We start from the raw sequence: 15654 nt of genomic DNA, 5'->3' as shown, positions 1-15654 counted from the left end.
GGTGCTTCACTGGATGTTTTCCTTCAGTGACACAGAGCCATCAGCCTGCACAGTCATTCCTTAAAGGGCCACATCATCTTCTAGTACAATTTCACAGCCCTTTCCTCCACAGATATTGTTAGACTCTGCAAAGCCTTGCTGTTCTCCTGGTTGTAATGTGCCTCAAACCCACCAACACAGTAACTATATCAAGAAAAAAAAATAAGGTTTCTTTGGGATCAATCTTTGTAGGTTCCCTTGGGATCCCTATAGCCTTTTCTAAATGTGCTCCAGATCTTTTGCAAAGGAAATACAGAATAAGTGCAATAAAGTAAACCAAAATCCTCACAAAATATTTGATAGTTTCTTCTAGACTTTTGTCAAGTTGATTTCAGAATCACTGGCAGTTTCCCCTCACATCTTCCATTAAAAAAAAAAAGATTATTTACATAGCTTTAGTATTCTGGAATGTCACCTGTTTTGTTAAATTATCAAAGATCCCTAGTGGAAGCTTTCAGATCATTCTGTAATGGGGTGGTGGGTAAGGGGCTGTGAACCTGAAGTCAGGCAACATTATGAAGGTTCAAATGCTGCCCATGTCTGCTTTCTGGTAAAGATGCAGGGAACTCAGTAGAAGGAAATAATGTAAACTCCAGCATGCAATGTTTAGCCTTCGCAGGAGAAAACCCATTCTGACACTCAAGCATTGATAAGTTCTAGAATGGGTGGACAATATATATCATGGGAGCTCTTCAACAGAGGGGAGATTTTTTTGAAAACAATAGATATCTATGAGTCTGAAACTGATTAAGAGGCAAAGATATGGGCATCAAGATCCCTTCAGTATCAGTCATGATTTTAAGAGATCTCAATTTTAATCATGATGATGATGATGAAAAAAAGAACATGAACTTGGTCATAGAAATTGTGTTCCATTATCTAAATTATCCAGTTGGAATAGAAATTAGGTAACCAAACATTGGAACTCATCAGTTAGAGTGTTATGATATGTTCTTACATTTTTTCACAAAAATCAAAAAATAATTACATAGAGTTCTTCATTGCAAAGTCCTGCTTTTCCATACTGCTTCTTTCAGTATCCTCAAAGGTTTCCTTATAGCTATATACATAAATATTTTAACTCTGGACAGATTGTATATATTTCTAAAACAGAGTGAAATTCCATGATATATTTTTAAAATAATCTGTATTAGAATTCACTAATCTCATCATTTTAATTGATTAACAGAAAACAACCTAATACTAGACTACAAGAAGAACAAATGGCTATGGTAATTTAGTTTAGTTTCACAGTGGTAATACACATAAATATGTTGTTGTTCAGTCACTAAGTCGTGTCTGTTTGCAATCCCATGGACTTCAGCACACCAGGCTCCCCTGTCCTTCACTATCTCCCAGACTTTGCTCAGATTCATGTCCATTGAGTCAGTGATGCTATCTAACCATCTCATCCTCCGAGGCCCCCTTCTCCTTTTGCCTTCTGTCTTTCCCAGCATCAGGGTCTTTTCCAGTGAGTTGGGTCTTCATATCAGGTGGTCTAAGTATTGGAGCTTCAGCATCAGTCCTTCCAATGAATATTCAGGGATGATTTCCTTTAGGATTGACTGATTGGATCTCCTTGCAGTCCAAAGAACATGTAAATATACATACCCATTGTAGATGAAATAGCCCTTCCCAAAGCAATGAAACTCTATTTAGCTGCAATATCTCTTCTCCTACCAACCAGCACTTGTAGGTCAGTGAAGAATATTTAGCCTTCAGTTTTCTCATTTTAATATAAATAATGACATTATAGAACAGAAAGATGTTCATTTGCGTTGACAGCTCATGTATTTCAGAGCATCTTGCTGCTAAGTCGCTTCAGTCGTGTCCGACTCTGTGCGACCCCATAGATGGCAGCCCACCAGGCTCCACTGTCTCTGGGATTCTCCAGGCAAGAACATTGGAGTGGGTTGCCATTTCAGAGCATCTTACCACAGTGAAATGCCTTAGACCCTTCCTCCTCACTATTAGTTGGAATGGGATTGGACCTTAATGTGCATAACATATGTAGTGTTGATATACACACACACACACACAGACTCACTCTGCTGAATGGCAGTATAGTATAGTCATTGAGTATGCAGTATGAGTTACAGGGCCTGAGTTTGAAACCTGTCTCACCAGCTTTACTAATTGTATGATTTTATGCAAGTTACTCCATTGGTTTCCTCATCTGAGAAATAGGCATGAGAATAATAATTCCCAGTCCATAGAGTTATTAAGGATTTAATGAGTTAATACATAGAACTCAAGTATCTAGCACTTAACACTGTAATACATTGTAGTTAGCATTGTTATTATTAATAAACTGCCTAAATAATATATACAAATTTGCTATACACACACACACACACACACACACACACACACATATGTATATGTATTTGCATCCACATATTAAGCAAACATCCCATCTTATTCTCTCTGAATTTATTACCCAGTTCTGTTAAGTGATCCCTGAGTGTTCATGTAACTGCTGTGAGAGCCACAGGCATTTGCTCTTGCCATAAAGAGAATGTGCTCCTGCAGAGGGCAGGTTACACTTCTCTTTGCCACAACCTTTGTCCCAGTGTTCACACCCCAATGCCAGATTGCAGATGTTTCTCCTGTTCATGGTAAAGGCTCCTGAAATTAAAAGTAAAAGTGTTAGTTGCTCAGTCCTGTCCAACTCTTTGCAACCTCATAGATTGCAGTCCACCAGGCTAGAATACTGGAGTGGGTTGCCATGCCCTTCTCTAGAGAATCTTCCCAACCCAGGGATTGAACCCAGGTCCCCTGCATTGCAGACAGATTCATTACTGACTGAGCCACAGGGAAGCCCCAAAGGCTTCTGAGGGACCAAAGAATTCCAGTTAGATTAATATGACCTTTATACTGAATATAAGTACTCAGTATACTTTAAGTATATAAAGTATATTTTTAAGTATATAAGTACTCAGAATCAATTTTTAAAATTTGCCAAACTCTTCAACAAAAATATCTTACTAGGGAGTGTGTGTTTTTTAAAAGAGTGAGTTATTCCTGGCATTATATAAAGCCACAAACATACAATTTATTGATCTGTTCAAAGCACATGATTAATTTTAAAGGTTCATGTGAAGTGAAGAAAATGGAGTTACAATGAGTTTGTGAGGGTTTTTTTAGAGAAGAAAACAGAGGAAAGGTTAAACAGGCACTTCTCTGAAGTGAGAAAAATAAAAAGAAAGCTATCCCCTGAAGCTAGTTCTTGGACCAGCTCTATTGATATGACACCGTGGTTAAGAGCCCTTGACCTTGTAGCTGAGTGCTCAGTTCTGCCACCACCAGCTCTGAGACCCTGAGGCAAATGATGTGACTTCTCTGTGCCTTCGTTTTCTCATGTTGTTGCTGTGAGGAGTTGCTATGAGGATGAAATAAAAGAAAAATGCTTAACACGGTGTGGTAAGTCGCTTCAGTCGTGTCCGACTCTTTGTAATCCTATGGACTGTAGCCTGCCAGGCTCCTCTGTCCATGGGGATTCTCCAGGCAAGAATACTGGAGTGGGTTGCCATGTCCTCCTCCAGGAGATCTTTCCCATCCAGGGATCGAACCCCTGTCTCTTATGTCTCCTGCATTGGCAGGTGGGTTCTTTACCAATAGTGCCACCTGGGAAGTTAGTGGTAAATACTGTCTATCCCATAATAAATACACAGTTCAGGGTAAAATATCTTCTTTAAGACACTTGGGGATGAGGAGAGAAAGTATCCTCCTCACATAACTACTGGGAAGGACCCAAAAAATGGGAGGAGCCAAAGAAGAGGGCTTTCTGAGGACAGAGCCCAAGGCCACTGCTAAACCAAGTCCCTGGAGTCAGTTTTGGGCTGCAGAATACTGGATTCAGTGAATCTCATCTGGCAGGAAAGCTTTGGGCTTCTTTTTGAAGTGCCTTCCCATTTCCCACTGCCTCTTATCCTATCTAAATTCCTGTTTAACTCTTTTCTCTGATTTCCCTTATGGCTGTGACTCTGGAGTAAATAATTGTTAGACTAGAAAACACTGCCAATGTATCTCTCAAAGAGGTCATCATATCCTAACACTTCAATTAATTCAGAAGAGCAAGGCAGAGAGTGGCCATCAGAGCCAAGAGAGGAACTGAGTGAGCCAGGAGCTGAGATGGAGCTAATTGAGTGGAAGGAGAAAGGAAAATATGTTGATTGAAAGCTGAATGTCCTGTGGGTACCTTAGGTTCCATCTTTCACTCATTTGGTTCAGGTCCTAGTTTTTGCTCAGAACAAATTCTTCCAGGTTTCCTTTCCAAATGGAGTTGAATCACCAGATTAATCCACCAGACAGGTATTTCTTTTCATGGTTTTGTTTCTGTACTAGCAAATTAACCCTTGTCCCATGTAATGAGATAAGCCAGAGAAAAACATCAGTTTCTGGGGTGGTCATGAAACTCCATGCCAGAGTTGACTTTGAAGGGTGGTGAGGACTTGAGCAGACTGGGAGGAGGAACAAGGATGTCTCAGGGGTGCTGGACCAGAGAAGGTGACTGGAGTGGGCAGAGCAACTTCTCACAAGAGAGAGTAAGCCGCATCCCTAGTTCACATAACAGGAGAGCATGAGATGGGGCCAGAAAGCTAGATTTGTTCATTAGCAGTAAAGTGAACTTCAGGTTTGAAAACAAATTTTTTCCCTTAAAAAATGAACCCTTGCTGTGTGCCAGCCTTGTGGCCTAGAAAGAAGGTGGAGAGGGGGAAGCCAATAACAGAATATTCCTTGAGGAAACAGAAAATACTCAGGAAAGAAAATAATTAAACTCCAGCCATCATTTGAAGTACATAAATCAGACTATTTCAAGGCTCTGGGCTTCAGTTCTTGGGGGTTGGGAAGAGTCAGACACAGAGATAGTAAAGAGTGTGTAGACCCAAGGAGCAAAGCTTGGAAGTCAAGCTGTTGCATTGAGTAGCTTCTTGAAATTCTCATTCTTAAGGCTTAATTTCAGACTTGGGCCCCTCAGCTTAATGGTGTTGGGTAGTGTAGGTAGAGAAGGGGAAGGAAGGAATGAATATAGAAACACCAGGTATAGAATCCTGGGCATATTTCATATTTGGTTTGGATTCAGATTCTCAAGATACCAGACCTCTGAGCCTTATTCTCGCAGCTAAAGCACCTCATCATTGCTCTGCTCTGATCAGGACTCTTGGCACTTGCCTTTCCACTCCACAGACTCATGTCTCGGGACCTCTCTAGGGTCTTCCTGCAGCAAACAGCTTCTTCATTAACTCGGTTTCATGAAAACAAAGCAAAAGCTAAAATGTGAAGAAAAAGCAGACTCTTTCTTTCATGCTTGTCTTATTCTTACTTCCCTTAAGTTTGTAGGCAAGGAAATGGACTAAAAATTTTGTTTGGGCTCTTTCCCATATATTGTCTGATAAATGACTTATATCCAGCATATTTTAAGAACTCTAACAAATCTATAATCAAAAGATAACCTAGGTTCTGAAAAATGAGGAGAAAACTTGACACTTGCTAAAAGTAGATACCAGCAGTCAATAAGCACATGAAAATGTGCTCACCATGATGAGTCATCAGGAAAATCCGACCTAAAATCGTAAGATATCACTTCAGACCCACTAGCATGGCTAAAATTAAATAGACTGATAATACCAAATGATGGTGAGCAACTAGAACTTTCACAGGGAATGTGAAATTCCTCTTGGGAATGTTAAGCATACACTTATCCTATGACCCTACAATCACACGCCTAAGTGACTCTCAAGAGAAATGAAAACCTGTGTGCACAGAAGACTTGTGCAAGCCTTTCACATCAGCCTTATTCATAATAGCGAAATACTGAAAACAACCTAGGAGTTCATCAACTTCAGGATTGGTAAACAAATCACGGTATCTCTACACCATGGAACAGTACTCAGCAGTAGCAAGGAACGAATGGATACAACACAGCTGAATCTTAAATACAGTGTGTTGAACACAAGAAGCCAGACATGAGAGTCCATATTATATGATTTCATTTATACGGAATAAGAATCTGTGATGATAGAAATCAGAAAGTAGCACCTGAAGGCAGAGGGCAGGAACTGACTGGAAGGGGTGAGTCCCTAGGGTGATGGAAAGGTCCTGTATTTTGATTTGGTGATGGTTAGACTGATATCTAAAACTGTCAAAACTCATAGAACTGAATATTTGTGTATCTTATTGTATGCAAATTTTACTTCAATTTTTTTAAATACAAGAAAGGAAAACATTTATAGGCCTAGCCTACAAAGTCCTATTCATTCTATAAATTATCTCTTATAAATTATAAGTTGGTGGTGGTTTATTCGCTAAGTCATGTCTGACTCTTTGCAACCCCATGGACTGTAGCCCGCCAGGCTCCTCTGTCCATGGGATTCTCCAGGCAAGAATACTGGAGTGGGTTGCCATTTTCTTCTCCAGGGGATCTTCCCCACCCGGAGATTGAACCTGGGTCTCCTGCATTGCAGGCAGGATTCTTTACCAACTGAGCCATCAAGGAAGCCCACAATTATAAGTTCTCTCTCTTATTTTTCTCATTTTAACTCCCTTCTCTAGTTAGAGAATGAAGTACTTTTTAAAGATAGGATATAACAAAAACCTGTGTGCCTGCCAACCTGCTGATTCCCAACTCACCAAGAACTCCCCACAATAAATCGATACCAGGTTTTGGGCTGAACTCAGTGGATCCCTTAGTTGACCTGCAAAGAGGTAGGGGCATAAGGTGAAAACCCATGACAGTGCAGGGTTTTTTAAAAAAAAATTTTATTGTACTATAGTTGATTTACAATGTTGTATTAGCTTCAGATGTACAGCAAAGTGAACCAGTTATATAAATGTCCACTCTTTTTTAGATTTGTTTCCTGCATAGGCCATTACAGAGTATTGAGTAGACTTCTCTGTGCTATACAGTAGGTTCTTATTAGTTATCTACTTTATACATAGTAGTGTGTATGTGTCAATCTCAGTCTTCCAATGTATTCTGCGCCCACCCCACCCCACCCCACCCCACCCCACCCCCAGCCCCTGGTAACTGTGAGTTTGTTTTCTACATCTATAGCTCTATTTCTGTTTTGTAGATAAGTTCATTTGTACCCTTTTTTTTAAGATTCCACATATAAGTAATATCATATGATATTTGTCTTCCTCTGTCTGAATTGTGAAGGTGATATTTTTAGTTTCCCTATTTCTGCTTCAAAGAGAGTAACTGCACTTTCAATGGAGGAAAGTCTTACTGTTAGACAAAGAATAGGAATCCTGTGCCTCTCATGAGGGACTGCTTGCCTTTCCCATCTGGGTCTGTGTGGCCCTGGCACAGCATCGAACAGCACCATCTCCCATTGTGAACAGGCTGCATCACACTGGTCTTTCCTTCTCTTTGTCTCCTGATGTTCCTGGATAGCAGTGTTTGGTAACTGGGAAAGTTTTGCCACATGTCAGCTGGGATGACTCCCAGCATGATGAAAATCACTAAGCTGGTCCCTGGGCTGTGTGCTTAGGGTGCCTGGACCAAACTGCACTGTGTGATCTGGGGTGAGGCTTCCATTGCCTCTTCCCAGAAAAGAGAGTGACACTACCTGTGCCATTGCCTTCACAGGTACTTCATGAGATAACACACCTGAAACCCATTTTGGAAAAGGTTTTGTTTGATTTATATTATCATGTGGAATTATTATCCAGTTAAGTACTTCTGAGTTGTTCCTGTGTGTTTGATTGCAACGATCATAAGGAAGTGTAGGATTCAGTCTCTGTGTGCAGGGACTTATTTGAGAGTAAATGAGGGCATGTCACATGACTGAAACTGTAGCGCAATAACCAATTAGCAAATCCATATTAGGGCAAAGTTTCCCTTCATTCCATGCTTCAGTCTTCATTAGAATCATGTGTGCCTTTCAATAGAGTGTAATCTTGGATTTCTAGTGGTAAGCTATACATTTACACCTTGTTTAGTCACTATTACCGGGCATCACCCTTTGTGAGTAATAGAATCCTGTACCCAGAACCAGATCAGGATCCCTGGGTTTGGTGTACACCAGCTCTAAACAATTATGTGACCTTCAGTCATTTCCTGGGCTTCTCCAGCCTTCTGTTTGTTTCTTGAAGTTAGACTCAGTACTTAATTTCTGAGGCCCTCTCCAATGATGAGATCTTTAGAACAACAGTTACGGTATGGTGGACTAAGTCTTTGCAGTAAGGAGAGAAACTGAGTTATATCCTCAGGTCATGTCCCTCATGAGCAGGGTAAACTCTGGGCAAACCATTCCATCAGTGTGGGTGAGTATCAGCTTCTTTCTCTGTGGGATGGACCTAGAGATCTCCACCCTGCCTATATCTCAGGTTATTGGGGGTGGAGTAAGATGGAGTATGCAAAACCTTTCTAAACCATACTTCATCATTTAAGTATTTGCTGCTGCTGTAGACACTAAAACACAGGGAGAAAATTTTTTTTAACATTTTTATTTTATATTGGCGCATAGTTGGTTCCAGGTATACAGGAAAGTAGAGTATAGCTGTTGTAGACATTGAAACACAGGGAGAATCCTATGAAAGGCATACATACATGGGTGCCTGGCACCATTCCTTAAACGTAGTCTGGGGGTCAGGAAAGATGCAAAGCAGAATCAGATCTGACTTAGATTAGTTAATAAGGCTCAGAATCAGTGAGCTTCTACATAGCTGTCTCTTGTGGGCCAGTGAACCTACACTGACAGTGGTTCCCTTACAGGTGACAGCAGAGCTCGATGCTTGGAATGAGGATTTGCTTCGGCAGATGAATGACTTCAACACGGAGGATCTAACACTGGCGGAACAGCGGCTGCAGCGCCACACAGAGCGGAAGCTAGCCATGAACAACATGACCTTTGAGGTCATCCAGCAGGGCCAGGATCTGCACCAGTACATCATGGAGGTCCAGGCCTCAGGTAGGAGACCTGTCCTGTGCTTATGCGTCCAGCAGGGAGATGATGAAAATAAGAACATCAATCAGCTTAACTCCAAGGGGCATTTCCACTCCACTTATTCATTCTCTTCCCACAGGTACAAGAAACAAAGTTTTGCTTCATTTAAAAAAAAAAGAAACTGAAGCATGAGAGCTGAAATTGTTTGTCTGAGGTTGCCCAGTTAGCTATCATAAAGACAGGAATAGGACTAGGTTCTTCTGGTGCTGTGGGGAGAATGAGAAATACCAATGATGGAAATTAGCACAGATTCACAAACATGGTGGTCTAGAGAAATAAACCAGGTGGGCTCCAAATGCCATCAGCCATCCTTGTGACTTGTATTCAGATGTGTAGATATTGCTGTTCCACCTCTACCCCCTGCACATACTCTTCTGCCCTGTCCTCCACCCTCAGGGCTGACTCATCTCCAGTCCATGCCTCTCAATGTTACTCACTCAATTGTGTCCAACTCTGTGCAATCCCATGGACTGTAACCCACCAGGCTCCTCTGTCCATGGAGTTCTCCAGGCAAGAATACTGGGGTGGGTGGTCGTGCCCTTCTCCAGGGGTCTTCCCAACCCAGGGATCAAACCCGGATCTCCTACATTGCGGGAAGATTCTTTACCAACTGAGCCACCAGGGAAGCCCTCTCAGAGTCCTCATTTTTCTTATCACTGGTCTGTGTGTGAGTGTAAGAAGTACTGACAAAATTTATGGCAAGGTCATATAATTTTATAACTTCTCAAAAACACATGGCTGTTACTCAGACTAGACTTCTTTTCCTATTTAGAATTTATTTGTTGTTTATCCAACAAATGCATGGACCCTTAAGTTTCACCTGCCACTTTCCAGAACAGCCTTTGAACTCAGAGCTGGAGAGAGACATAGTGGTTCCCTAGTCCAGAAGGAAGAAGTTATCGGTCTGGGCCTATAACTAGTGGACTGCCAGAACCCAGGTCTCCTCACCCCCACCACCCCAGGTCCTCCAGGAAGAGGCAGGCAGGAGCTCAGGCCATCAACTCTTTGAAACATGGTTGGCCCATGTCTCTGCTGATTTAGAATCATGAGATTGTCAGGCAGACCTTAGCAATCAAACTTGACTTTAGGGTACTGTGCTTCTTTTAATGACCTGAAAGAGAACATACCAGCATTCAAAGGAACTTCACTTCTAACCAGAGAAAGACAATCTAGTAAATTCTGTTTACTTTGGTCAGCATTATCTTTCCTTGAATGTTCATTTGTATTGTGAACAGGCTGCAGCTGTCTGTGAGACACTGTTTTCAGAGTACAGATCATGCTCCACACAGCTCCAGGAGGAGCCCTTATTCACATTGTAGTCTATGTGGGGATTATTTTAAAAACGACAATACCCAGATACTCTGATTTAGCACCTCTGAATGGGCCTTGGGCCTTGGCAAAACCTTCTCAGATGATGCCACCGTGCGGCCAGGGCTGAGAATCACTGCTTTTTATCGTGAAGGTTAAATCACAGCAGCTGATATCTCTGGTGTACCTTAGGACAGCAACTTCCAATTGTGGTCCCCAGATCAGCAGTATCAGCATTACCTGAGTACTTGTTAGAAATGCAAGTTCAGGTGCCCATCCCCAGAACCTGCCACGTCATAATCTCTCGGGCATGAGGCCCAACAGTAAGCCCTCCTGGTGATTCTGATGCACTAGTCCAGGACTGGTGATCTAGGACCTGCTCTAAGTGTGGGACCTGGGCCAGCAGCACCAGCATCGCTCAAGAGCTGATTGGAAAGACAGAATCCCAGACTTAGGAATCTGAACCTCATTTTATCTTCAGGTAAATTACGTGCACGTTAAAGTTTGAGAAGCAGTATTCTTGGCCACAGCTGTACCTTTTCAAGGCCTTATTACCGAAGGGGAAAACTGATGGAGAACCTTGTCTGGACTCAAGGTTTCATCCTATAGCTTGTCCTCATGATCCTCGAGATAACTGGCTATCCAACTAAGATAGGGAAACATGAGAGAATGCAGACACAGTACTTAGGAAGGAGGCTGTGTAGAGAAACTCTGTAGGTATGCTTATCCCTTCATCCCTCAGTACTGATGTGTCTCGCAGGTGGAGAGCCTCATCAGCCCGAAAACTTACGGCACTTAGGAGCAAGGTGCTGGTGTGATCCCGGGTGAGCACACCTCTGTCCAAGAGCCAGATATCCTTGGTAACAGAAAGACTGCCAGGAGCTAGCAGTCCCTGTAAACCAGCTGTGCTTGGCGGCCACCTTAACCATGAGGGCTGAGTGGGTGAAAACACCCCAGGCAGATGGGCTGCCCACCCCAACATATCCTGTTCTAGAAATGAGCTTTGTCAAAAGAGCCTTGATTGGCCTCTTCAGCCCTCTCTGCTGGGACGGCTGTTCCCTGCTCCTCCTTGGCTAGCTGTTCATCCTGGCATAGCCCATGAGGCCTCCAGGGGAGTGGTTCCAAGGCTCTCAGGGAAGCTTCCTCTGTCTGCTGCCATGTGCCTGTCCTGCAGAGAAAGTGTCTGTCTCATCTCTGGCTTGGAGAAAGGGAGGGCACCATCACACCAGAGTTGGGCCTGGGAGTGGAAGTTGAACCTGGACCGAGAGTGGGCCTTGCCAAGAACCTGGGTGGCTGAAGAATGCAGAACTTCAGAGACACAGGACTCAGGGAACAAATGGGTTGGGCATTTGCGTTGTATGTCTAATGAATTATATTTGAACTAGAGGTAAAAAAAACTATTGTCTCAGAAAAAGAACAATTAGAAAAATGAAGAATTTGGTTGCTACGTAGCCCTCCAAGCTGAATTAATTAAGGGCCTATGCTTTGATTTTTATAGGAATAAATGGAAGTAGGTAATTTCCTTAGACTTTTAGGTATGAACTTTGTCACATTCAGCCAGGTTCTACTAAATCCGCCTGATTTGCTAAGAGCCCTAACCAAAGCAAAAGCCTCTGCTTAAATCAACATCAGCCTTAAAAGTAGTTGGCAAAATAGGAACACTTTCTTTACCTGCACATTATTTAGGGTTATCTATTGGGCCCCAACTTAGGAAGTGGCAGGTTTTGCTGGAAAGAGTCACTCTGGGGCAAACACGCTGGCGGAATTCAAGGTCCAGCTACACCACCAACAAGCAGTCTGACTTTGGAAGTCCTTGTTCTTTCTCTGTAGACCTTAGTTTCTTCTTCTGTCTAGTGTGGAAGGTGGGCCTTCATTCTTAAACTTCCCTTCAGTTCTCACTTGCCATGATTTAGCCTCACTGCCCCCACTGGTTATGCCCCAGCTCTTCTCCCTAATGTTATCTGACTGTGCGACTGTTACATGTGACTTTAGAAATAAGATAGGAGCTATGCATCTTGTGCATATGTTCCTTTCGTGGTTTAATCAAAACATCAAGTCCTCTCTTTATGCAAGGTCTTTAAGTGAAAACTCTTTGGAGTGTGTGGCATTGGTGCTTAAAATTTACTGTGTTTGGGTAGAACCCAGCCCCAGCACTTACATTAATTCTTAAAGTCGGTTGTGAGAATCACCCATCTCTTTGAACATAGAGGTTAAGGGTTCAGCCAGGAGAGACAGAGAGAGACTTCTGGGTTGGCATCTGCATCAGACCTCCCACTGCATGGGTTCCCTGAGCATGTTATCCAATCTCTCCAAACCTCACCTTCCTCTAAAAAACAGCAATTATAGGAATCCTAACCATATGGAGCCACTGTGAGCATCCAGTGGTGTGAAACATGAGCCTGCTATGAGCTCAGTAAAGCTTGATCACTATTATACGTTGTGCTGACGCTCTAGCTCACACTGAACTCTGTTGGGGTTATATGTGTTCCTGTAGCTTCTCTAACTCCAGTACTCTTGCCTGGAGAATCCCATGGACAGAGGAGCCTGGTAGGCTGCAGTCCATGGGGTCGCTAAGAGTCAGACACGACTGAGCGACTTCACTCTCACTTTTCACTGTCATGCACTGGAGAAGGAAATGGCAACCCACTCCAGTGTTCTTGCCTGGAGAATCCCAGGGACGGCGGAGCCTGGTGGGCTGCCATCTTTGGGGTCGCACAGAGTCGGACACAACTGAAGCGACTTAGCAGCAGCAGCAGCAGCAGCTTCTCTAGCAGCCTGAGGGCGGGGCATTTCCTTCCTTCTCTTTGCATTTCCAGCATCCAGCAGAGTGGTTATGTCTCTCTCATAGCAAATTCTCTCTATTGACATTTGCTGAATTAATCAAGTGAACATCAGTCTAGGAGAAACCGATATACATAAAAATAATGGACCACAAATAATTGTACTTATGTAGTAAAAGGAAAGACAAGGCCTGTGTTCTTCCAAAATGTAAGCTGCTCTGGGGTGAAGGAATGTGGCTCTGAGAGGAAGCAAAGAGAAGCTGATGTAAAACAATGGTTCTCAGCCTGACTACATATTTTGGAATCACCTCAGGGATTCTTATTTGATTGGCCTGGAGTGGGCCCAGATTTTTTTAAACTTCCCAGGTGATTCTAATATACAGACAAGGTTGAAAATACTAATCTAAAAACCTGATTAAAGGACTTTGTAATTTCTGAACTAGGTGTTAATTGAGGTAGTGACACAGAAAGAGGGTGAGGGGGAGAAAAGAGAAAAGATGTTCTCTATCTGAGGCAGACACAGATATTTAAAGAACATAAAAACAGTTGAAAAACATGTTACAAGTATGGGCAGCACAGCCAGAAATACCTAACTCTACCCTAGACCACAGCCACCTTTCTCCATGAGGAAATTAAAGTGATACTCTCAATCTGGCAGCAAAGGAAAGCAAAATAACATTTTATTATTAACTGTTGCCTTGAGCCCTAAGTAATTGCTGTGCTGAATGTTCTGGTAACTGAGTGTAGCCTAAGGAATGTCTCTGTCCCTGGATTGCTGACCATTGTTCCATCTTATCCAGTGGATCCCAATCTTTGTTGCATGTTGGAATCACCCTGAGAACTTTAAGATGGGAATTCCTGATGCCTTGTTCCTACCCATAGAGATTTTGATGTTATTGGTCTGGGCTGTGGCCAGGACATGGTGACTTTTAAACTTCTCCAGATGAATGTTATGTGAGCCAAGGTTGAGAGCACTAGTCTAGTAGCATCCAAATCATCATCATTTCTAATGATATACTTTGAACAAGCTCATACACATCTGATGGTAAGATTTTCTATTTACATTTTATGTAAGTCATTCAATAGTCCCATCAGTAATCAACACAGAATATAATTTCCCCCACAGGAAAGGAAAAAGTGGGGACATGGGTGTTTTTGAGCCTACTAAATGCCAGGCCCTGTATCTCCCTTATCTCTCTTAGTCCTCATAACAATCCTGAGGACTCAGTGTTCAGATTCCCATCTTACACGGGCTCAGAGGGGATTTGGAACCCAGAGACTCACTGTTAATAGGTTGCAGGGCCTATATTCCAACCTAACTCTGTCCCCAGAGCTCTCAGGTTACCCGAGTTCTTCCTTAAAGAGGCCCCTGTGTTCACTAAACAGGTATTTTGGGAGTATTGTGTGTCAAGCACTGTGCTGTAGGTCCTAAAGAAGCTGAGATACATGAAATAGAAATGGCCCTGGCCCCAGGGAACCTACATTACTGTGAGGACACAGACAAGTTAGTAAGGAACTGACCTCAATGGAAGTGTTCTGACAAGGATATTTGCAGGACATTGTGGAGGTACATCAGAAAGAAATTTCAATACAACTTTCTCTAGAGAGGCTGAGAAACTATTTCGTTATGAATATATTTCATTACTTGATGGAAAAGACAAACACATCTTATTGCATCTCTGGAGAGCCCCTAAGGAAGACAGTTAGGCCTCAGATTAGATTGAAAGCAGTAATGTCAATACATGAAAATACTATTTGCTATTGATTGATGCTGCTTACCAGTTGATGGGTATTAGCTGGGACTCATGTTGATGTGTTTGTGGGCACCAGGAAAGAGGCAAGAGTTTCTGTTCTTCTAGGTATTGCTGGAGTAACTCTGCATGTTCCTCCCATTCACTTCATTCATGTGATGAGTTGTTGAGTGCAGAAGTGCAGTAGGCATTGTCTTCACCCATTTTATTTCCTGTGTCTGGAGAATCCCAGGGATGGCGGAGCCTGGTAGGCTGCCGTCTATGGGGTCGCACAGAGTTGGACACGACTGAAGCGACTTAGCAGCAGTAGCAGCAGCATCTCATAAAAAAATATCAAGTGAAATAAGTGAAAATGAAGGGCTGGAGTCACAGGGCAGGCAGGGAGCCTGTTCTAGATGGTGTTCTAAGCAGGTGGCTGGCCCCTTTGATGAGGTACCAGGTTTAGATAGCCCGTTTGCATGTGATGTGGCAGGTGTGAGCCATGAGCTTCCCATAGAAAGACACTTAGCCCAAGCCCAGCATACCAAACACCAGAGATGCATGCAGAATGAAAACGAAATGGAAAAAAATCTGCATTGTGGCTGGAAGCAAGGATCTACTTTTGCAGGTGGATCTTAAATTACATTTTTTGGAAGTAAACATGGAGGTTATGGGTCATCCCATGCCTAGCACTGCAAAGGTAGAAATTTTTCTTTATCTTTTTTTTATTTTAGCCAAGGAGATGCTCTACCACATCCTCTTGGTAATTGAAAATAGTAAGTGGAGGGAGTTGACCGCCAAAAGAACAAGCCATTCTCTTCTCTGTCTCCCACAGATACAGAT

General features: G+C 42.7%; 1 protein-coding gene across 7 annotated transcripts in view; it reads left to right on the top strand.

The window, feature by feature from the left end:
- Positions 1–15654, top strand: part of KALRN (kalirin RhoGEF kinase) — a 683494-nt gene that overhangs the window by 382037 nt on the left and 285803 nt on the right. For all 7 annotated transcript variants that reach the window (XM_081571703.1, XM_081571704.1, XM_081571705.1 and 4 more), the window contains exon 14: positions 8762–8957. In XM_081571703.1, coding sequence (XP_081427829.1) covers positions 8762–8957 — 196 coding nt within the window. The remainder of the gene's footprint in view (positions 1–8761; positions 8958–15654) is intronic.

The sequence above is a fragment of the Giraffa tippelskirchi genome, chromosome 2 (assembly GCF_054371585.1).
Source record: "Giraffa tippelskirchi isolate mGirTip1 chromosome 2, T2T-mGirTip1v1.2.pri, whole genome shotgun sequence".
NCBI lineage: Eukaryota > Metazoa > Chordata > Mammalia > Artiodactyla > Giraffidae > Giraffa > Giraffa tippelskirchi.
Note: the sequence above shows the minus strand (reverse complement) of the source record. Positions and strands in the feature narration are given on the sequence as shown.